The following is a 22706-nucleotide window of genomic DNA, read 5'->3' on the forward strand; positions in this document are numbered from 1 at the left end:
TTATGTGAAAATCTGTCACTCGCGTCTAATCTTTTCATGCCTTTCTGGGGCTACAGGTATGTTTGGCCTCAGATCTGTTATTTTTACCTTTCAAAATAATAGCTTCAGACAAAAATGTTGTTATTACATACAGAAATACAACATGTCATGTTCATATTTCATGTAGAGAAAAAGGCAAAGAGGGAATTGGGGTTTTCTTCATCAAAAAATCTGAAGAGGGTTTTTTAAGTGCACTGCAATTTGTCAGCCTCGACCCAAATGGAGGAGCTTTTTAATGGCGCCACTGGAGCTTTGCAATTATTTGAATGGCAGAGCACAATGTAATTGAAATGAAGGCTACTTCAACATGCAGCAGTATTCCTCTGAAGATGTCATGTCATTGTAAGATCCAGTGTCCCAGCTTCCACATGCAATGACAGCAGTGGAACTGTGACTCATTCAGAGATGCCTTATTCAATTAAAATGCACTTCTTGAATTTGTACGTTTTGGGCACAGTGAGCTCTGAGTGAAATAAACAAGCACAGTAATGGTTATGACTCAAATGTTCCATCCATAGATGTCGGGTTATTAGCTCAGTAAAATATATTTTGGCAAAATTATTATCCAAATAGGCTTTAATGTGGAATGGAGAATTGGACATTTAGATCAGGGTAACAAAGCCAATGTTTTCTGTTTTCCCCAAGCCTCTCCAATGCTCTTATTCATGTGTGTGTGTGTGTGTGTGTGTGCCCCTAAGGAAGACTCTTGTCATTTACATTAGGGCAGGTGTGCAACTGGGAAGTCATGGATCTCAAAAACTCATTTCGATTGATTACAAGCAGACTTCAAAATGGCTCCAGGGATTTTATTACTGGCCAAAATGCAAACCTGGGAATGGATGGATTGATGAGGGTGAGCATGTGTTAATGTGTGTTCATGCGCATGTCTCTGGTTTGTGAACACAGCTGCGAATGCTTGAACCACCCATGAGGGTGCGTTTATAGCAAACCTGTTTATCTGGGTTTCTTCTAAATGATTTTCTCATTTAGTCCTGTTTCAAGTGGTGGCATCAATAATCAATAATCATGTAAGGAGGATGTTACATAAGCTAAGCTGTTTCTCCTTTTAACTTTGGGAGGACACATAGGAGGACACTAGAACAGACAATTGCAATGATGGATGTGCTGCAGTGGGGTTTCATAAAAAAAACTTGGACTTGGATTAAATACCCAACAAATCAGTTAATGTGTTTCTTCTGATTATATCTCACAGGAGAATAAATAGTTGTAGTTCCACAGTTTGCTGGTTTCTGCCGCCAGAAATCTCCTAAATCTCGTCAACATACATTTGTTTCCTTCTTCCACATATAAATGCCTGTGGCTCTGTCAGATCACTGAACCTGCATTTAGGTGACTGATAAGAAGTTGCAGCATTTCATTCACACATTCTATCTTGCTGTTCCAGCTGGTATCTTTCCCCTGAAATGTGGGGTTTCTTCTTGAATGTTAATTGTCACTTTGTCTTGTCCACACATTGTTCAGAATTTTTACCTTGTTTGAACGAGTCATCCAGACATTGATTTGTTCCCTTAATCGTCTTTTAGAGGCTCTGCTTTGAGCACAGCTGTCCCTATCTATCCTCCGTGCAGCTGTTCAGTATACAGGCTTTACACCGAACTCACTCCATTTATTCCAAGGCTGCTAAGACTGTGAGTGACTCATGCAGACAGAGACTGCTTTTAAAAAGATTGTGGCCTGATCAGATGTGAGAAGATCTTTTCCACTAAATTCATCCAGCCTCCCGGTGAACACAATAAATCAGAGAAGCTGCTAAATTTGTAACAGCAGCTTTGTCCCTGTTTCTGCCTTGAATTGGGAAAGGCCTCCTCCGTTTTGGACTGTGTAAAATATAAAGATCCACTATTTTTAAGTCACAGGTTCGCAAATGTGTTTAGTTTTTTGCACCAGAGTTATTTCAACTAAACATATATATTAGGATGCCATGGCAATTAAAACGCCAGCAGGTTAAATATGGATGTTTCCCACTTGACTGCTGTTTCCAATGACAACAGATCTTTTTTCCCCTTGTGGTTTACCTTACATTAACTCCCAACCTGTCTGAAAGCAGCTGGTTTCCTCCATTTTCCTTTTTCTGGCCCTCTCCCATGCTTTTCCTTCCTCTGCCTTTTTATTGGTTATCTGTCATTTACTTCTCCTCTACAGTCCTTTTCCTTTTTTTACTGGTTTCTTTTACTTTCTTCCCATTTGCCCTGCCCTCCTGTCATTTGCTTTTTTCTTGTGTGCTTCTCTTTGCTTTCCTTTCCTTTCCTCACTTTTCCTAGTCCCCTTCTTTTCTTGCTTTTCTTTTATGCTCCTACTTTCCATTCTTTGCATTCCTTTATTTCTCCTTTTTTTGCTTTTCTCCTATCAATTCACTTTCTTATTTTTTTCTCTTTTCATTTCTTCTCCCTTCTCTAATTTTCACCTTCTCTTTCCTTTACACTACTTTACTCTCCTTCACTTTTCTTTCCTGCCACCTAATTTCTTTCCTGTCTTTTAGTTTCTTCCTATTATTTATACACTGATGCAGAGGAACTTACAGTTTCTTCCTTGTCTTTTCCTCTCCTATTTGAAAAACATGTCTGACTGTTTCAAATAGACTCTGACTCTGCAGGAGAACGAGATCAGATTCAGAATCACAGGTCACGCCACCCAGCGGACATGAAGGTCGACTATTCACCTTTTAAAATACAGCACACACTTTGCTCTCCTGCTGCTTAACAGACTCTTTAACCAGCGTGTCTCTTTGAAACCCAGATGTCGCCAATCACGTTGCTTTTGTGACTCATCTTTTCCATTACTTGTCTTCCACACAGATTGGTGAGCAGATTGGATCCACTGTCTGCATTCAAAATATGTGCCATCTGCTTAGTGATTGACTCTTGACATAAGTGGAATGTGACTGAGCAATCATGTCTTCCTTTGTAGAACTGACTGTAAAGCTCTTCCACCTATCATCATATTTATACCCATTTCAGTCTGGATTCAGTTCTGTTTACATAGATGTTCAGTGCCGTAGCATGTAACTTAGGACATGTAAAGCACTGTGTAAGACAATCAGGAAGTAAAACAAGTACAAAATTCACATGAATGCCAGAGATAAAAGGTTAGAGTAAGAAAAGCATTCATTTACTTTTTTACTCCACCTCACCATTATAATCAAATGTAAAGTGCAAGTGCTACAAATCCATAGGTGTAGTGGCAGTCAAACGGACCATGTAGGTCTCTGTAATGCATGTTGAATGACAAACAAGACAGCAGATTTTAAAGATGCTTAAGTAGCCTTTGCAATGTGGGCACATAAAAGTCAAGCAGGTCCTAAAATCCGCGCACTAAAAGGCTCCAACATTTAAAAAGGGGATAGTTTGAGGTCTTAAGACAGTTGAAAATGTAGCTTACTGACAATTAAATAAAACATAGACACACCAGAGGGCTTCTTTGACTGTCGGATTAAGTAGAAAAACCAAAATTTAGCAAAAGAAATTGCTGCCTCTTGCAACATGTGTTACCGGTCTTCAAACTAACTCTGATGAGATTTCATGAGTGCTACTGAACAAGTCATGAGGAAAAAAAACAGTGACAAATAGTGGAAAAAAGAGGTTGTTTCTCCGAGCTCTCTCCGAGGTTCTTTCCCCCGTAGGTTTTAAGCAGCTTATTAATAATTGAGCAAGGGTTGTGCAGTGGCAGATCTATCATGATTTCCCCTCTATGCCTGTCAGAAGCCCTCAGTGGCTCTAAAACCACACGTGTTCACTCTCACACTCTTTTTTTAGAGGAGAAGCATCTGCATTATTTTCCTGTTTAAAAATGTGATAATGAATTTGTGCCAGTGCAAATACATTGGCTCAGACTGTAGTAGAAAACCCCCAGGTGCCAGATAAGACAGGATGTGTGAAAAACAAAAGGAATACAGTGTTTATATGTGTTGTGTGTATACGTGGTATTTAGTTCGACTGCACTATTTCCCAGTAGTATTTCTCCCACAGGTTATTTGGCCATTACAAAGTGCATATGACAATGTGCATGTCCAGCACAAATGTCCGTCTGTGTTGCAGAAAAATAGAATATGGAATGTAAATTGTGTGTGTACAGTTTTCAGTATGTGTGTGTGGGTGTGTGTTTGTTTACTCCCCTTAGGCGATCTCCCCCTCCCTCCCTCTCTCTGTTTCTCTCTCTCACACTCATTATATCTGTACCTGTGTCCTTCCTGACTAACAATGCAGTTATGGTCAACTTGACCGTAGCAGCAGCTGATTCTTGCATAGGATTTGTTCATAGAGAACAAACAGTGGATGGGCGGAGTTCAACCACTGAACTGTCATCTTGAGGCACAGAATTACTCCCGTACAGGAAATGAAAAACAGTTATATCCTTGAGCTTTTTGCTCTATTACTTTTCATCTTTTCATGTCAGATAGCAGGTCTGCAGGGAAAGCTGTCTAACCACGGAATAACAGAAACCTGAGTTGGAGTTTAAAAATGCATTTGCACCTCCCTCCAACTTCAGGCGTCACGGTTGTTATTATCTGATTTTGGGTTATATAACCATCTGGTGACTTTTCAACACTTTTTAAACCACGGTCAGAAAAGTTACATTATAATACAAGAAACCCTTCTGTTTCCTGTTTTCTAATGCTCCTTCTTTTGCCACCAGGCCGTGGATACAGACAGAAACAGCATCACAGACTGACATGAAAACCTGAAAGGCAACCACCTGTGCTCTAATGATCGATTCCTTTGATCTGATTAGTTTCAAACTGCAGAGTTGGTGGTTTTGTTGACGTTCACCCCTAGACTCTGAAGCTTTCAAAGGCACTGTGAGATTCAGGTCTGACAGCAGCTGCTCTTGGTTCACAGTTCTTTCTCTTTGCTATTTCACTGTGCCTTGCGTCCTTACAGTATTAAAACAAATACCTCACTCATTTCTAAAATCAAAGAGGCCAATTGATCAGCAGGTCCCCCACAACAGGAGCATCTGTTCACCTCATCATCTGAGTTCTGTTTGGCTTCAGAGTCAGTTGTGCATCTAGAAAAGATCAAGTTGTGTTGTGTGTAATGCTGCTGCCAGCTTTTGACAGGGAAGAAGAATCTATTGAACACAATAGACATTGTGCTGAGTTCATTCTGGTTCTGCTTGATTGATTTGTTTTGGGTTTGCATAAGTCTATTGGTGACAGTTTGTGACTCCATCCATCCATCTATCCATCTGTCTGGTGCACAGCTCCTGGCAACCACTGGCCCCTCAGTGCCCTTAGATAAACACAGCTGCTCCCCTGCATCTGCAGACATGAGTCTTGGCTACTGACAAGATCGGATTAGCTGTTTCACACATGCAGATACAAAGTGACTGGCATGTGGTTTAAGGTGTGCTGTGTGTTGAGCACATAGTTTACATACTCTGCAACTTACACTACCAAGGAACTTAATTTGTTTCCATACTGCAATGATTTGTGAGAAATTCCTTCACATGGAGTTTTAGCTCAAATACTAAATGTTCATAATCAACAGGTTGCTGTGGCTTTGTGTCAGTTTTACTTCAGACAGTTACAAGATGTACTGACCCAAGAAAGAATTTCCTTCCATAAAATATATTTTAAGATTTTGAAGCTTTTAAGGCAGCAAAATATAACCAAAACAAGTATCACATGTCACAAGCCCCATGCTATTTCTGGCTCACACAAGAATTGCCTTTCTTGACAGGATCCTCTTTGACGAATTGGATTTTCTACTTCATACAGTACCTTGGCTCCAAGGTGGTTAAGATTGTTCAGTGGGTATTATAAGCTGGTGAAGGCTTCCTAAACGTTCCTGCATTGTTCCAACTTTCAAGTGGTTTTACAGTTACCCCAATTCAAGGGGTCGTGTGGCATAATGCATATTTACATCTTTACAGAGAACTGTAGTCCAAAGACAGCCAGGTTAGACTAAATGTAAAGATCCCATGGGCAAAAAAGAAATGCAGTAAAAACTATTTAAAACTACGTGCTATTTGGAACAAGTAAAGCTGGTGCAGATGTGACCATTTTCCAAGAGCCTGTTGGACACACTTGTCATCAAGGCCAGAAAAATACTAAATATTTCCAAATTTAGAGGGAGAACAATGACAAGATGAGACAGATGTCTGTCTGATGTTATTTCCACAGCTGGTCCCATACTTGCTCCAGTGTCCACTGACAGCTAGATTAATTGTCAAATGCTAATTTAGGCCAGACTCAGGCTGAGGACCCAGAAGAAACATTAATATTTGCTCCAGGTATTTTCCATATTAATTGCTGTATCTGGGTTATTTTACCATAATGAAAACCTTTAGAGACATTTGTGAGCAATTGTTTCTGGTTTATATTGTTTTGTCTAAGCTAACTGTCTCCTGGCAGTTTGCAGCCTGTTCTTATTCTCGAGGTGTGAAAAAGCGTATCTCTTCTGCATGAAATGCTGACATTTAAGGTATTCATACGCATTGGTGATAGAGGATTGGAGCTTTTAGTGTAGTCGATTAGAAAACCTGCCACTTCAGTACATTATGCCTAAATCAATGATGTAAAATAAGAAGAGAAAGAGTCTCATAGGGAGGTGGACAGGGGGGGGTCGATGGTACAATAAGAAACATGACTTTTCCCGGGAGACTGGGGTTTGACTCTAGTGTAAGACATTGTGTGCTTTATTGATGGTTGTATTACAAAGTGGGGCACGTTTATGTATATAATAATACGGAAGTATGTGTTTGCTGTTGTCACTGTATGTAGCATTTTGCTTTAATGGAATTTTTCTTCTAACTTGACCTTAACCCCAGTTTTTGTGCCTAACCATAACCATTGTTGTTTCTTAAAGTAACGTTGCCCTGAAGTTGTTTCCCTAAACCTGCAGACGTATTTTTTGTGTGTATATTAATTTGTTTCTGTGGTGTCATAAGCTGATGGTCCTGGAGGATGCAACACTGATGCCAAAGTGCACTTGCAGCACTTGCAGCACTTGCAGCGTCGATGTAGTTTTGGTCAGGTTCATAAATATTGAAATGTACGTATATGTTTTTTGCATTTGCCTTTGTAAAACACCACATTGATTTTGAGATGAATCACGCAAGATGTGAGCACGTTTAAGCTTTAATTTAAGGGTTCTGACAACTGTTGCAGTGAGAGACTTGATTTCTATTCTCAATTATTCCTGACCTTCTGTTCGGAGATTGACTGTGTAGACTGCAAGGTGTCATGCTCCTACTCTGATGAGGAAGCAGAGGAGAAAGGAGAACTGAAAGGAATAATATGCGGAAGACATAATTAGAGAGCAGATGGAAGTTGAGGTAGGAGGTCTGCAGATTGCATGCTCAGGCTTCGGCCCTTGATTGGGGCTCGCTTCAACTGTACTTCCTGAGTGCACAGTGATTGGATGGATAGAAAGTGCTACTCTTGTGCACCTTAAAAGTGGTTTCAGTCCTCTTTATACTGTAGAAGGACTTAAATCCTCCTGTGCTTTCATCGACCACCATCGGGCGTCTTAGTGTCTTTGATTGGCCATTGTGCAAACCAGCTTTCCCAGTCTGATACTATTGACCATGTATTGACCCATGAACAAAAATACATTTTACCGGTTTACAAATCTGTACTGGTATCAGTAATCATGAGTCCTGCGGATGGATGCCTGCCTCCTGTCACTCCCTGCTGTCTGCTACATTAAGCCAACAGACATTTCTTTTGACTGTGAATAAGAAGAATCATCTGTCAGGACTAACTGTGTTAAATTGGTGCTTTAACTGACAGTGTTACGCTCAGAAGTTGGATGAAACCAGGTAGCCTAAGAGGAGGAGGTAATTGGAGATTCCTTCGCTGAATATCAAAGAGGAAGAGCAGAAAAGAAGAGTGAGACTGACCTGATGCTTTTTATAAGTACATCATAGGCCTCACCTGTTTGCTGTACAAACAATTACTATAATGATCTGGAGCATGTGAGTATTTGCTGGACTGAATGTCATTTAGATTGGAAATCAAAGAGCAGGTAGTGACAGCAGCAGAGGAAAGATCACAGAGCTTGTATGTGAAGACTGACATAAGGAACAAGTCTTTGTAGTGAACTGCTTGTGTGTGTGTGTGTATGTGTGTGTATGTGTGCACATGCACCGTCTGCCTTGTATTATTCAATAGCTGTAACCTTCATGTTGTGTAATTTAAACTGCTGCAGTGGTGTTACCGTACAAAACAAATTATATTCAAATAAATGTAGAATATAATATATTTGCCGAAGGGACAAAAAGAAAAATACAGTACATATAAAAATGTTCAAGGCAGAAAACTGACTTACAGTAACTGAAGTGTACTGAGACGTAATGTGTCTTGGTTTTCATTCCCATCCGTCTTTTTCAGTGTCTCTTCTGATTAAATTACAGTTGATTGGCATTCAGCCGAGGAAATGAAGCGGTGTTCGAACTTATGTGATTCTGTGTGGGAAAAAGAGAAATTCTGCTTGCATGATCCGTTGTATCCAGTAGTGTGTTTGGAGTATATTTTGTTCTTCTTCACGAGGCCGTCAGGCCTCAACTCCCTTCATAGTTGACTTCAGCCCATGAATCCTGATTTTCCTCTGAGCTAATCAGATAAGAGTCCTCTGCTCTGGTCTCTGGGGATCAACACAGCACATGTTGCACCCGGTTAGCATCATGAAAGTAACTCAGGCTCTAAACTCACTACTTCATATGAAACCTTGACTCTAAAAGCAGAAATAAAACTACAAATGAAAAATATGTTGTGTCACATTAAGATGATGCCAAATAATCTCATGAATTTTAGTCAATATGTTTCCAAAAATGTTTTCATCAATCAAACCAGTATCTACATTGCTTACTCTGTTAAGGTCGTGGGGATGGTGGAGACAATCCGTACACCGTAGACAGCGAGACATAGAGACAGACAAGCTACGTTCACATTCACACCTCTGGGTGATTTAGAGTCAACTATATCAAAAACATATGGAAAGAATCATCTCACAGCAGTCCATACATGTAAATATAGACAAGCAACATATACATGTACACATACACATAAAAAGCCAGAATTTCAGATTCGAAAAGAACGAAAGATGGCGACGTCCCTCTAGGATGTCAGACAGGCAGCATCATAGAGAAGACTTAAGTGTGTTTGTGTGTCAGAAGGAGCCTCTTTCAAGGAGTCTGTTCAGCTTGTCAAACAGTTAAAGGAGATGTTCAGTGGTCCAGGGGTCCTCCCACACACAGCTGCTCCCAAATAATCAGCCCGTGTGTGATCTGATACAGTATGTGCAGACTCGTGAATTCATTGTTTGTATGCGCTTGCGTTTGCACTTCTGTATCCAGACGGTTATATGTGTTACCTGTGTGTATGTGCGTGCGTTCAGGCCTGATCTCTTGGCACTCGGACTCTCCCCCTCTTTATCCGACAGCTCCATGCCTGTCCAGCCGCTCTCTCATCCTATTAAGTATTCTCCTCCCAAAGGAACGGCTTTGTCTGTGTGTGTTGGAGATCACAGTCTGTCTCTGTTGCTGAGCCAAGTGGGATTCCACTTGGCCAAAGCAGGGGTCAAATAGTTTGTAATACCCAAACTGAGAAATGTATCATCTTAAGAAGGAAAAATATGGAGTTACTGTGCTGAAATATGGACATACAGACAGTATATTTATGCAAACCTGATGGGCAAATATACATTCGATGGCCAAAAAAAATTATATATTAACTAACATAAGTAATATAATGAACAAATTCCTTTTGTGTGCTTTGGAAATATAACACATACGTTTTACAGTCATACAGCCTGTGTGCTGTTCCCCTCATGTTAAAGGAGCAGTTTGATATTTTGGAAAATGTGCTCAATTAATTTTTTGCTCAGTCCAGTAAATGCTAAGCTAAGGCAGATAGCTATCCTGGCTCTGTCCAAACGCGTCTCTAAAATGTCCATCAATTCTGCATTGTGTCTTGACGGATGTGTTGGCGACCCCTGAAAGGGAACAGCTGAAAGGAAAAGAAGAAGAAGAGCCTGGACAGACATGTCAGCCATGATTTATTTTTGTAGGGACATATGAATATTGGGTCCACTGCTTAGATATGGTTTGGGAGGATACATTGTATATGTGTGTGTGTGAAGTATTTAACATTGTCTGTTGTGTATTATGAGATGGACATGAGCTCTTAGCTAAACACAGTACAACATATCTCTTCTCATTGTGTGACATTTAAATAATAAATGTTTTTTAGGACAAAATTACAGTAAATCAGCCAATAAAATGTGATGATTGTTTTTTTTTGTGTGATCTACTGTAGCCAAGCTTTCAACCCTCGTGTCTAGCTTATCATTTCTGACAGAAGCACAGTAAATCCTACAAAAAGTCAGTGTTAGAGTAATTTTTTAGCTTTTTATAGTGGGAAAGGATGATTTATAAAACCTAACTAGTGAGAAATGTTGCCTTTGTATCGACCTTACTTTATATCAGCTACGTACTTCTAGATGTTGGTGTTGGTGGCTTATCGTCTTCCTTTGAATGAAACTGTTTGCTGTGCCTTTGCTTGTGTCTCCAGACAGCCCGGTGATCTGGCGGATGCTGACCTACCCCCCCACTCGGCGAGCCCTCCTGGTGGGATGTGGACTTCAGATGTTCCAACAGCTTTCAGGAATCAACACGGTCATGTGAGTGATTAGGAGGCGTGTGATTAAACATGCCTCCTTTTACCTCAGGGTCTCATCGCAGATGAATGGTGTGTGAAGAGATACCTTTAGATTTTCTGACTGTGATGTGATGAACCTCACCCCAACCTCAGCTTCTGTGGGATTCTGTTGGATGCTCTTCTTATTCACAGTCATAATACTGAATTATTGTCAATCACCCACATTGTTGTGAGAAGTTCCACCAGGTGTTTTTATTTTCTTTTGTAATTACACAACTTTACCACTCTTTTGTTTCCCCTGCCCCAACTTTTTGGAGATGTGTTACTGGCATTAAATTCCAAACAACCATATATTTTTCAAAAAAACAATTAATCCAAAAATGGGTTCAAATCAAAAATAGGTTTGAAATGACTTTCATTCTCTTTATGTTTGTGCAGTTTACACAGTGTCCCAACTTTTCTGGAAGTGAGGTTTGTAGATGCTGTGTGGCCTTTATCCGTTTCACCCACAGGGTTAATCAAAACGATGATACATGACACGGAGTCTGTGGCTCTCCTGTCTTCCCCTTTCAACACGAGAGAGGCTGAGACATGTCTTTACTTCGGAAGCACTGTAGAAAATCATAAAACATTACTTTCATCTTTCATAACACACCATACAGCACTAGCCTCATCATGTTACTGCCCACTTCCCTGTGAACGGACAGACCACCTTTCCTATTTTATTCTTTTTATCTTTCCATCTGAGGAGATTGTGTCATCTGTCTCTGTCTCTGCTCCCCTCTTAGATGAACTATATTACAGGCACCGTAAACAATCTGGGACTATCTGCTGTTTCTTAGCAACCATCAGAGGTGAGAGCAATAGGATAAATGTGTCCTGGCCTGGGTTCGTCTGTGTCATTTTATTTGGAAAACCTGACACTATTGACCTGTGCGCATGTGCACCTGCGTGATGTGTGTGACACGTGTGCTCACACAGACATGTGTGTGGCTGTCTGTATATCTACCCTCATCTCCTGTCGTTGCCAGCCTTCTGAAAAGGTTAGCCTTTCAGCTGACGTGTCAGCCATGACCGATTTACACCGAGCGTTAATGTGTCTTCGATCAAGATGTTGTGTAGATTTTGTTAGGTTTACACCGAACATTAAAATGTGTCTCGGGTCTACAGTTTCAAATCTGATTGCCCTTTCATTCGTAAAAAATGCCCACTGTGGTGATAATTACATCCTTCAGAAATCGCATTAAAGATCTCATCCTGGTGACAATCAATTTTTGTCAACAGTGACTCAGTTTGTGTTGATTGCTGTCAGGTTTGCTCTGTTTCTTGTTTGGAAAAGTTATTAGGAGCTCATGTAAGTGTAACAGAGCCCTGTAAGACACTGCTGGTAAAGACATGGAACACTCACTGTACACGGGTGTTTACCGTGTCCAGTCCATAAATAAAAACAGGTAAAGATTTTTGTACACTAAAATCTATATGAATTTCTGTTATATATTTTAGAACAGTCCTTATTTGTCACTAGCAGGTGTGTTAGGCTGCTACCTCCAATCAGGGGTGTGTCTAATAAATATGCCTCTGCATAAATCCCAGAAGTCCGTTATAAAACTCCTAAAAACAATACAAGAAAATAAATACAGGACATTGTGTTATAAACCTTAACTGCAGGTCTAATTCATATTATTTGTAATGGTTATACTGCATTTAGGTGAACTACTTCCAGCGTGCTGCTTGGACACTCAATGGAACAGAGCCAATTTTATTGTAGTTATATTTAGACTATAGCCCTAAAACCCTTATTAAATGAAGACAACATTGTTGTCAGTAAAATATCGTTACGCATAGTTATGATGTAGAGGAGAGGGATGTGGACAAAACTGCCGACAGCAGAGACTGAGCAGAGACCTCTAGATAAGCCTATAATCAATACTGTCTGCTGGAAGCAGCGGACAGAGACGCAATAAGCAACAGCCAAGAAGTGAAACTGCAAGGACAGGGACAATTTGTTGAGGGCACTAATAGGACAGGGATGCTCTGACTTTACACTGCATAAGGAAGTTCTGAGAGTTTAAGTTGTTTAACAATTAAAAAATATTTGGATTGATCCGTGACAGCAGGCTAAGATTTCTCAGATTCCCAGTGGCACATTCAATTTATACACATGTAAATGTTGCACACACTGTGAAACTGGGGTTTAGTATGTGACTGAAGGTATCGTCTGGTTTTGTCCTTCGTTCCTTCTGGTGACGAGAGCAAAAAGAAATTGTGATTTGGACACTGAGGTTACCTTGTTGATGGGCGAGGAAAGACTGCTTCGTACCTGGATATGCTTTTAAGGCCTGTCTACCACCTGCCGTTTTGCTCCTATGTAGAGCTGCCCAGGCTGGTCCTATGAGCCAGTGAGATATAAAGGTCTGGGGAACCGGTAAATCAGCCAGGCTTAGAGACAAGCTCCACTTTCCCTGTCCCCAGCTGCTTTCCTTGATTAAACCACCAGGCTGGCACAGAGAAACAAGGAAAGGGCAGTGAGACAGGCTCTCAGACTGGCAAATATTAAAAATGCAGAAAAAGGAACTAGACAAAGCACATATTGTCTGTCACTCTGCTTTTCTTCAAGCTGGGAATTACGCAGGAACAGACTGATGGAGCTCACAGATTAATTTCTCCATGTCAAATACGCTCATATGGAGGCTGTCCCATTCAAAGCTCTTCATTTAGTGAGCCCGGATGTAAAAATTTACAGTCAACTCAACCAATAAAAGCGAAGTCTGATATTTCATGTTTAGTTTTGTTGACTTTAGTGGAAAAATTGCTGCAATTGTTTCAATCGAAGTTGAATATTTGCTGCAGCACCTTACTCTCCATCTTTCCCTGTTGGGAGGTGACTTGTTTTTAATGAAGTAGCTCAGGTGCACAGGAAAAAAGAGGGGGTACACAGAGGCTGGCAGATTGTCAGACAGAGAAAATTGGGACAGAGAGGCTGTAAACAGCAGAGGTGTGATGGAGCCAGGCCACTTTCACAGGTGTGTCAGGAGTCCAGCAGTCACCCATCACACAGCCTCCCACTGAGATGCTTTGTTATCTTACGGTATTCTGCCAAATGGGAATTTAAAGTCAGTATAAATTATTTTTCTACATTTAAACGCAACAGTAACAACACTTTACAAATGATAAGTGCTTGTTCAGTCACTGACACTATATTTCTGCATACACACATGTTAAAATGAGAATTAACCAAACTCTTTATTCCATTGGGATATTTCTGTAAAACCCACTACACTCATAGCCAGTGTTCAATTTGCGGAGCCCTCATAAACCCCAAATAATGTTTCTGTTGCAGCCACCCAGTTACAGAAAATACTAGACCACTAAAGTTTAGCTGGAGCTAAATGCTAATAACAACGCTAATATGCTGATGTAATACTTATGTTAAGTTAGCAGGTTAGCATGCACCTGTTAATTGCCAGTAAACACAAGTCTACAGATTGGAGACTAGCTGCAGATTAAAGCAGTGTATACCTTCGCAGGTATTCACAAAACAAATTTTTAAAGCTTTGTTGATGGCAATCTATTTAACAAAAAGCCACATTTCTAGAGAAATCCATATCCGACCTGCTAGCATGGCTAAAAACAAGACCAGCCAGATTGGTTTAAGGCACTGCAGTGGACAGCACATTAAAGATGTTTTTCTGTCTGCAGGCATATCTTTTGTGCTGAAAGCTGCAGAATATGCTGCACGACAGGTGCGTTAGTGCATGCACCCATAACCACACATCTCACGCGGTTTCTCAGGGCAGATTGAGCTGAACTCATATGTCAGACACACTCTCTCTGACCTCTCTGGTTGTTAGATGAATAACCTGGCTGCTCGCACACACAAACTCAAAAACATTGAAACCCATGTGATGACTGATGTTTTTGTCAATATTACATCTCTCAGGAACCAAAGAAGTGTCAGTTGGTGTGTCCAGTCTGCTTGTCTTTCTGCCCCAATGAGTTTTGTCCCTGAATGCCTCCCCACATGACCGTCTGCCAGAGGATGAACACATGGATATAGATTACATAGATGAACAGATTCCGGGATGACATTGCTCCATAATCATTCTCAACTGTGTCTTTTTATTTATGCACATTTTGATTCTTTTCGTTCAGTCTTAAATGCAGAACAATGTGGTACAGCAGTGGGTCAAATTAGGGATCAGCCCTGCCCATTAGCCAATGGATCATTTTGATTAAATTAGCCACATAATCTAGCGTGTAAAGGTCAGTGTGGGCTGGTGGGGACTATTGTGTGTATGTGTGTCCTATCAGAGCAGGTCAGCAGACTGTGTTGACAGAGTGGTGGGGGTAGAGAGAGATTAATTGAGCATGAGAGGTAAGGAAAAACAGACAGGACAGAAAAAAGGAGACAGTAATGACAGTGATAGTGATGAGGTGGAGGAAGGTGTGAAGGGGGCTGAAAGCAAAACGAAGGAGGGAAGATAGATTTATAAAGGTCGACAGACAAAAGGGACAGAAAACATTGACTGTAGGAGCTGTGAATGGAAAAAAAAACCATGCTCTGTTATTCTTTCTTTTGTTGTTATTCCTTGAATTTTCACCTGAATTGTACCAACTGTGTTAAGCCGTTTGTGCTTTTATAAGTCCAAGTTTTTCAAGAAGAACGAGAGGGTTTATGTAGCCAAGGAAAACCAATCCCAATGGCTGCACACTAAAATAGAAACAATGGCTCATCAGATGCAACAACCCGAGACGTTTACAGTATTACATAGCCAAAAGATGTCCATGTGTGAAAAATAAAAAACAGAACATTCTGATCAGGAGAAATGTGGTCAGAAATGTGTCCATATACACAATGAATTATGATGAAAAGGAATTTGTGTTTGCAGTTTTTTAGGAGCTGGAGCTGTTATTCTTATATAACAATATCTTTGTTACTTAATGCTTTATCTTGGAAATATGCATACTTTGGGTGTCTCCCTTGCCACCTGGGTATGTTAGTTAATTATTTACACTAACACCCGTTATGCCAGTCGCCTAAAAGATCATATTCTGAATCATATTTAAGTAAAGCCTGAATCGTTTGGTACATTATTCGTTTATATTAAATCTATGGTTCAGCCTTTACATCAATATTTAGTTGCAGTGTAAATCTGTGATGTCATAAGTAAAGGGCCAAGAAATAAACACTTAATACCGCAAAGATGCCTGATATTATATATCTGGCATGAAATATATATGTGACAATGTACGATGTGATGTGATGTAATGTGTTGTGACATGATATACTGTACAGAATAATATGATGCTGAGTGTCTGTTGTCAGTAGACAGTTATGCTTTTTGCTTTTGTCAGAGACCAGTTGGCCCTCACAGATGGTACCAAAGACAAATGTCATGTTGGAAATGTCACGAAACACTGGTTTTACATGGTCACTCTGCTGGCAGGCCCACAGGGAGCTGGCAGAGTCCACTGTGGTGTGTGTGTGTGTGTGTGTGTGTGTGCATGTGTAAAGATAAATGCCAAAATTCAAACACCAAAAAACACAGAGTTTTTTTTTTTTTATGTGGGCCTGTGTGTGTTTTCATGTATTCAAGCGTTCATAAGCAGCTTATCATGCCAACCTCCTCCACTGTCTCCAGTGGAGTCACAGCCAGACCTTTTCAATGGGAAATATTCTAATTTTCCCTCTAATCAAATAAAAAACATGCACAGAAACCATCGCAGCAAGAAGCACTTTATGGTGAATGCTTTCTTCCTGTAGATTTAGTGGGATTTGCACATATACTATAATACACGTTTCTACAAAATCAGCTACTACATAATGTAGTATATAAAGCAGACAGACAAAATACAGCCAAGACTAACAGACGGATACTCAGTTTTACTTAATTGACTTGTGCTGCCTGATTAAATCTCTTCTTAGGACTGTGCGTGTGCACAGACCATGTTTTGACATCTCCCTCCCTAAGAAGTCCTATGTTCGTTTCTCTTTGCACGTTTAATTCACGTTTATCAAGGTTAATATTGCTTATGATAAATTCAGCTTGAGCAAAATAACAATTAATGAGGAAAACACTAGTGTATGTCTAGACCCTGTAATTATTCTAAACACTAGAGATATTAAACCACAGAGCGGGCAAGTTATGGTAATGAGAAGAATTCTAATGAAATTAGAAAAATCTGTAACTAAGCAGAGATAATTGGTGATATGCTAGCAAGTTAGGTGACAAGCTAACTATGAACACAGTAGAAATATGTTGGCAGGTGTTAGGCAGCCACAAAAACTTTTTAACCTTTCTCATTTTCTTACATTTCCACCATGATGACTAATACAGAATTGAATGTATTTCCTCTTCCTCTTCTTCTTTTACAACCAGCCACAGTCCACATATTTAACTCAAATGTAATTAAACATGTTAGGTTTTGAGTGATTTATCTTGTAAATGTACATTTTATTTGCATCATCAGTTACTGAATAATTGCGGATGTGACAGGTGATGCTTTCTGTGTGTGTGTGTGTGTGTGTGTGTGTGTGTGTGTGTGTGTGTGTATACTTCCGGATGTGAATATCCAATCTGCAGTCTACCTGTTTGGAGTTTTTGTTCCAGATCATAAAAGTGATGCAGCTCTGAGTTTGTATGCATTCTTTTGAAAAATAGGCCAGTTCCCATGGGAATCTCCAATTCTCTCTCACATACTGTGTTTCTCGCACCCTACATCCTTTCCAGTCTGTCCATTTCTTCTTGCTTTACCACCCACATCTCTCTTTCTGTTTTGTCCAACCATTCATTCTTTTTTCTCGCCTTCGTTCTCTTCCTGTCTCTCCCAGCCTCCTTCTGTTTCTCCAGTCACACCTTGTCACTTACTGTCTTACTCAAAAAGCTGTTCACTAATTCATTTGAACCATTAAGTTAAATAATTGTAAGTAAGTCAGTTTTTGTTACTTCATTCTCTGTTATAGGTGACAGGAAACCTTTCCTGTAGTTTCCGTGTGTGTGTGTGTGTGTGTGTGTGTGTGTGTGTGTGTGTGTGTGTGTGTGTGTGTATATATATATATATATATATATATATATATATATATATATATATAAATAAAGAGAGAGAGAGAGAGACACAGAGAGAGAGAGAGAGACAGATAGAGTTCAAGATAGAAACAGCACTGTAAAAGTCACCACTGATCTTCTCTTGGCTTCAGATAATGGGAAACTTTACTTTCTACAGTCGTTCGCATTTATATATAATTTGCAGTTAATGGGCTGAATCTGTCTGCTCCTTTAAGATCACATTTTGTGTACTAACAACAGTCTGCAGTCCCCAGGACGATCCTGTACACTGTAATCATAAAAACCTGTCAAATGACAAAAACCGTAAAATTAAGGCCAACTATCCTTAGTGCATTTAGACATGGACAACTGTCCCAGCATCAACATCATCGTCATCTGTATAGACATCTGTGCAGGCCAGCTACTCACATATGAAAGTCTGAACAAATAAGTTTTGAGCTGGAATTTGAAGTTTGAGAATTTCATAGATGTTCTTCATTGACATCCCTCAACTCCAATTTGCTTCAAATAATCATCTGGCACGCAGATGTCAAATTTAAACTAGTGGACCAACCAACAAGTAGAAGCGTGAATGGCCCGGACAGCGAACCCACTTTAACAGACAAACCAAGAAGCGCACAAAGATGTCAATTGCCAGTTCCACGGACGACAGCGAGAGCAAACAATCATGCTCAAATCAACATGGTGAAACAGCCAATAGCATTTGTTTCCCAATGGAGCAGCAGTGGACATGGACCAATCAATCCACTAGAATCTCCAACGGCCTCCACTGCTACAAAACCGACACAGAGCAAACTGTGCATATGGATCCTTATGACCTACTTTATATAGGCCTAAAACAGAATGGCTGGCTAAATTACTGTTTAAATTCGTTAAAAATTCACATTAAAAATCTTGGTCAAAAAATCAAGTGCACAAATTATTTTTCAAAATTCATGACTCATGAACACGACTCATGCTCCAAAAAAGGTCATGAAATACAATACGAGAAATGGAGACCTGTGTTTGTATGAGTGCATTTCTTCTCTTCCACCTGTCGCTCCCCTCACCCATTCACCGCCCAGTTATTGCAGTCTCACTGTCTCTGTTTGTTCCTCTCTTCTTTCTATGTCTCTCTCTGTCCCCACTGCATCTGTTTGTCCCTCTCGTTTAATGTGTTCGGTGAGAGGTTTGAAATTGAAACGTGACAGGAATGTAAATCCATGCTTCAATTTTCCTACCGGGGTCAGGTCCGGATCACACCTTCTCTTGTTTGCTTCATGCCGGCATTCCACAGGGCCTGTTATGTAAAAGACAGTGGGTGTGTCTGTGTTTGTGGAACACAGAGATTATACTTCTACTCTTTGTGTACATGAAATAATACTCCCCACAATCGATGCCCTTTGTTTGTATCTACTCATCGTGGAATTTTACTGGGGCTCTTTGGTTCTGACGTTTGCACATTAATTAGTGCCTGTGTGTAAAGATGGCAGACTGGGACTGATGCACTGTAAATGGCTCTGCAGTTTCCCTATTTCAGTCATGGATGTGTTATAAGAACTGGATACCAGATCAAACATGGCCCCCATTAATTACTATAAAACCTGCTCAGTGCATCATGGTCATCATCACACAATCATTCATCATTCTTCCAGATTATAGCCACAAATGTTACCTGGTTTATCCTCACGCCTTCACAACACACATTTTTTGGGCCCATAGATCATGAACACTAGCATCCTCCTCCGCTTTCATGCTTCAGCTCCCTGCACATGTCAGAGATGATTTTCCAGACTTTCTAAATAGAATTGGACCAAAATAAACAAATTCTAATAATAAGAGAATTAATTTGTGGAATATATCTACTAATTTTGAACAGTTTTCTGTGAGAAAATGCTTTTTTGGGCCAGGTAATTTAGCAGCACAGTACCCATTTCAGCACTATTTCACAAAGTGGAAAACTTAAAATCAAAAATCTGTGCTCTTTTGACTAAAAGAGCATAGATTTCCCAACTCGTGGAATATTATTGGGACAGAAACACCCCAGTTTTGTTCACTGCAGGTCCCAGGGGTCTACGTAATTCATGACCCACCACTGACCCCCCTGTCATTAAAACCATTCTTCAGCAAACAGAACTGTGCTGGGATTGTACCAATTTATTGAAAGCCCATTTCCTACGACACATTGTCGATGAAGGTTGTTTTCAAAGGAAACTCTGTTGTTCTTTTAGGATCAAACATCTGTTCAGGCATCTCAGAGGTCTGTTTTACTCAAGTCCTGCTCGGGGCATTCTCTGTCACTCTCCGACAAGTAGTGAGTAGACAAACTGAGTGACAGCAGGGAGTGACAGCTTAAACCTGTTCTGCTGAAAAGCCTAAAGATATCACATGGAAAAAGAAAAAACTACAGACAAGAAGTTTCACATAGCAAGAAGCCTCATTATGTCACAATATAAAGTATAAAAACTTGCTTCTGCATTTATAAAACACCCCAGACAGACCAAAGTGCTAAACACTGTCTGTACCACGGTGTTCACTGTGCCCATTAAAAAGACTTATTTAATCAATTGATTAATAAATTAGCTGCAGCACTTCTTTGATCACTTGTATTAAAATCACTATTTTTGTCTTAAAACTTAAAAAGCTCATTCATAAACTAAGCCGATGGCCCATAGCATGTGCATACATGAAAGATGCAGGCAGTTCTTTTACTGCTTGCACGTAGAACACATACTAGGGTGCCGTGGATGTGTAATCGCTGTTATTAGAAGTTAGACGGGATCAAGTCGTCCCTCGAGTCTCTGCTTTTGAAGCCTTTGCTTTTAACAGTTCACACACTTCTTGGCACAGTGGTCAGAAAAATGATACGTTTATTTCTGCAGGCTGTTATTCACAGTCGCTTTTAAAGTCAGAACATAGTGTTTGTGTGCGTGCTTTAAACAGTAAGATGCAGCACAGCACGTACTACTGATGAAAACAGAAAAAGTGCTTGTACTCTCGCTGCTGCTCCGAAACCAACTCATTTTTTGTGTGTCCACGCAGAACATCCATTTGCAGATGAGTAATAAGGTTTCCTGTAACTTTTATCACCTCATACACACCTGATACTACTGTAGGTCAGGTGTTTAAATGAGAATTTCATGCCACCTCATTTCTTTTTCTTTCTCTCGTTCTGACTGACTGAATACCGTGGCAGGGAAGTAAAGTGCTATTATGCAAATCCCTCTATTGAATGTCTTTGTTTTGGGAAAGCAAGGGAGAGAGCAAGAGAGCGATAACAATGCTTTTGAAGAGATGAAAAGCAGAATGCTAATTCTGAGTTGCCTGTAGATACACAGAGAGACAGACAATACTCATTTTTTAATGAGTATTGCCTCCTTTGTATTTGTGTTCTCTTTGGGTATTTCTTTTTTTATCAACTATATGTTTATATGAATGTTGCCATTAAGAACATCATTGGCACACTGAAATCCAGCAGCATGTGTTTCTGTGGCCATCATCCGCCAATTCATTCACGTTTTTCAACTCTTAGAACAAAACATCTTCGTTACGTGATATCATAAATGACGTGCAAAGTGGACCCGATGCAGGTGTCTGTATTGTTGACCACAAGCACTTTAAATCCTTGTTGATGATGATTGGAGCTAAGCTTCCCACATTGAGCAACATGGTGCCAGAATTGCGAGTATAATTATACTGTATAAGAGGGGGAGAGTGAATAGAAGAAGAGCCATTGAATATGACTGGTGAGAGACTATTTATAGCTAATTGCTAACTGTCTGCTGAAGAGTGGTTGGTATTCAGGTAGAGAGGCAACCAAGACTGTTGTTCATTATTGTTATGTTTTGAAGATTATTTTGCATTCAGTAGACAGTCAGTAAAGAGATTGACATGAAATGTGGGGATAGAGAGGCTCGTGTGGGACCCTATAGGCCCAGCTCAGTACCATGATGACGGAATATGAGACTTAAATTCTCATTACTGAGTGAACTACTTCATGTACGTTGTATAGGGAGAGTTTCTGAGAGCTAAGCAAAGTTCACCAGCTACTAGTTTTGGATCTTTATTGTACAGACAATAAACTGGTAACGGTGGGGAGATGCTAACTTCCAGGTTGGCCTACAAAAATATTATCATTTATTATTATAATTATTAAAATATATTATTCCTACAAATCTCTATCACGACGACATAGACTCTTGGGTCTTTTACGTATGTGGTGATGAATAACAACAGTCAACAGGAAATCTTTGCTAGTAAGTTGGATTTGAACGTGACCATTAATGACATTTCTCCAGATTCCCTTGTTAAAATAAAGAGAGCCAGCAATTTCTTTCCGCCATTCATTGACATCTCCTATCCTGTTGACATGTCTGTTTCTAAGTAACAAACATTGCCCAAAAATGCTAAAATAAGAAGTTAAACCAGAAACCTCTAATTTCCTTACTGTTGGGCTCTAAATCTGTCGTCAATCCCAAAACAACAGCTTAACTTTCTTCCTTCTCTGTGTAAATAGGTACTACAGTGCCACCATCCTGCAAATGTCAGGAGTACGGGACGACAGGCTTGCAATCTGGTTGTCGGCACTCACCACCCTCACAAACTTCCTGTTTACCCTGTTGGGAGTGTGGCTGGTGGAGAGAGTTGGACGCAGGAAACTTACCTTGGGCAGTATTTTAGGTACAGTGCAGGTTAAGGAAGAGGTCATTTAATACCCAAGACAGAGTTCTACAGATGCTTATAGTGATTCTTTGGTATCATTTTTTCCACAGGTACATGTTTGAGTTTGAGTTTATTGGCCACTGGTTTTCTGATGTCTGCCCAGCACAGTCCTCCTGTCACCTTCCACCCACTAGACCCCACCATGGTCAACTCTACCTGTTCCATGTACCAGTGAGTACACACACACACACACACACACACACACACACACAAATTTGTTTAGACATGGTTCTGTTTGTTGCCTAGCTTTCGCTGAGACACACACTGCCAAAAAACAA

The 22706-nt window shown here is 40.1% G+C and overlaps 1 protein-coding gene across 1 annotated transcript in view; it reads left to right on the top strand.

The window, feature by feature from the left end:
• LOC137106510 (proton myo-inositol cotransporter-like) overlaps nucleotides 1-22706 on the top strand; it is a 51949-nt gene that overhangs the window by 22489 nt on the left and 6754 nt on the right. The window contains exons 4-6 of the mRNA XM_067489890.1: nucleotides 10574-10682; nucleotides 22223-22386; nucleotides 22479-22599. Of these exons, the coding sequence (XP_067345991.1) occupies nucleotides 10574-10682; nucleotides 22223-22386; nucleotides 22479-22599 (394 nt within the window). The remainder of the gene's footprint in view (nucleotides 1-10573; nucleotides 10683-22222; nucleotides 22387-22478; nucleotides 22600-22706) is intronic.

Source organism: Channa argus, chromosome 21, assembly GCF_033026475.1.
Source record: "Channa argus isolate prfri chromosome 21, Channa argus male v1.0, whole genome shotgun sequence".
Lineage (NCBI taxonomy): Eukaryota > Metazoa > Chordata > Actinopteri > Anabantiformes > Channidae > Channa > Channa argus.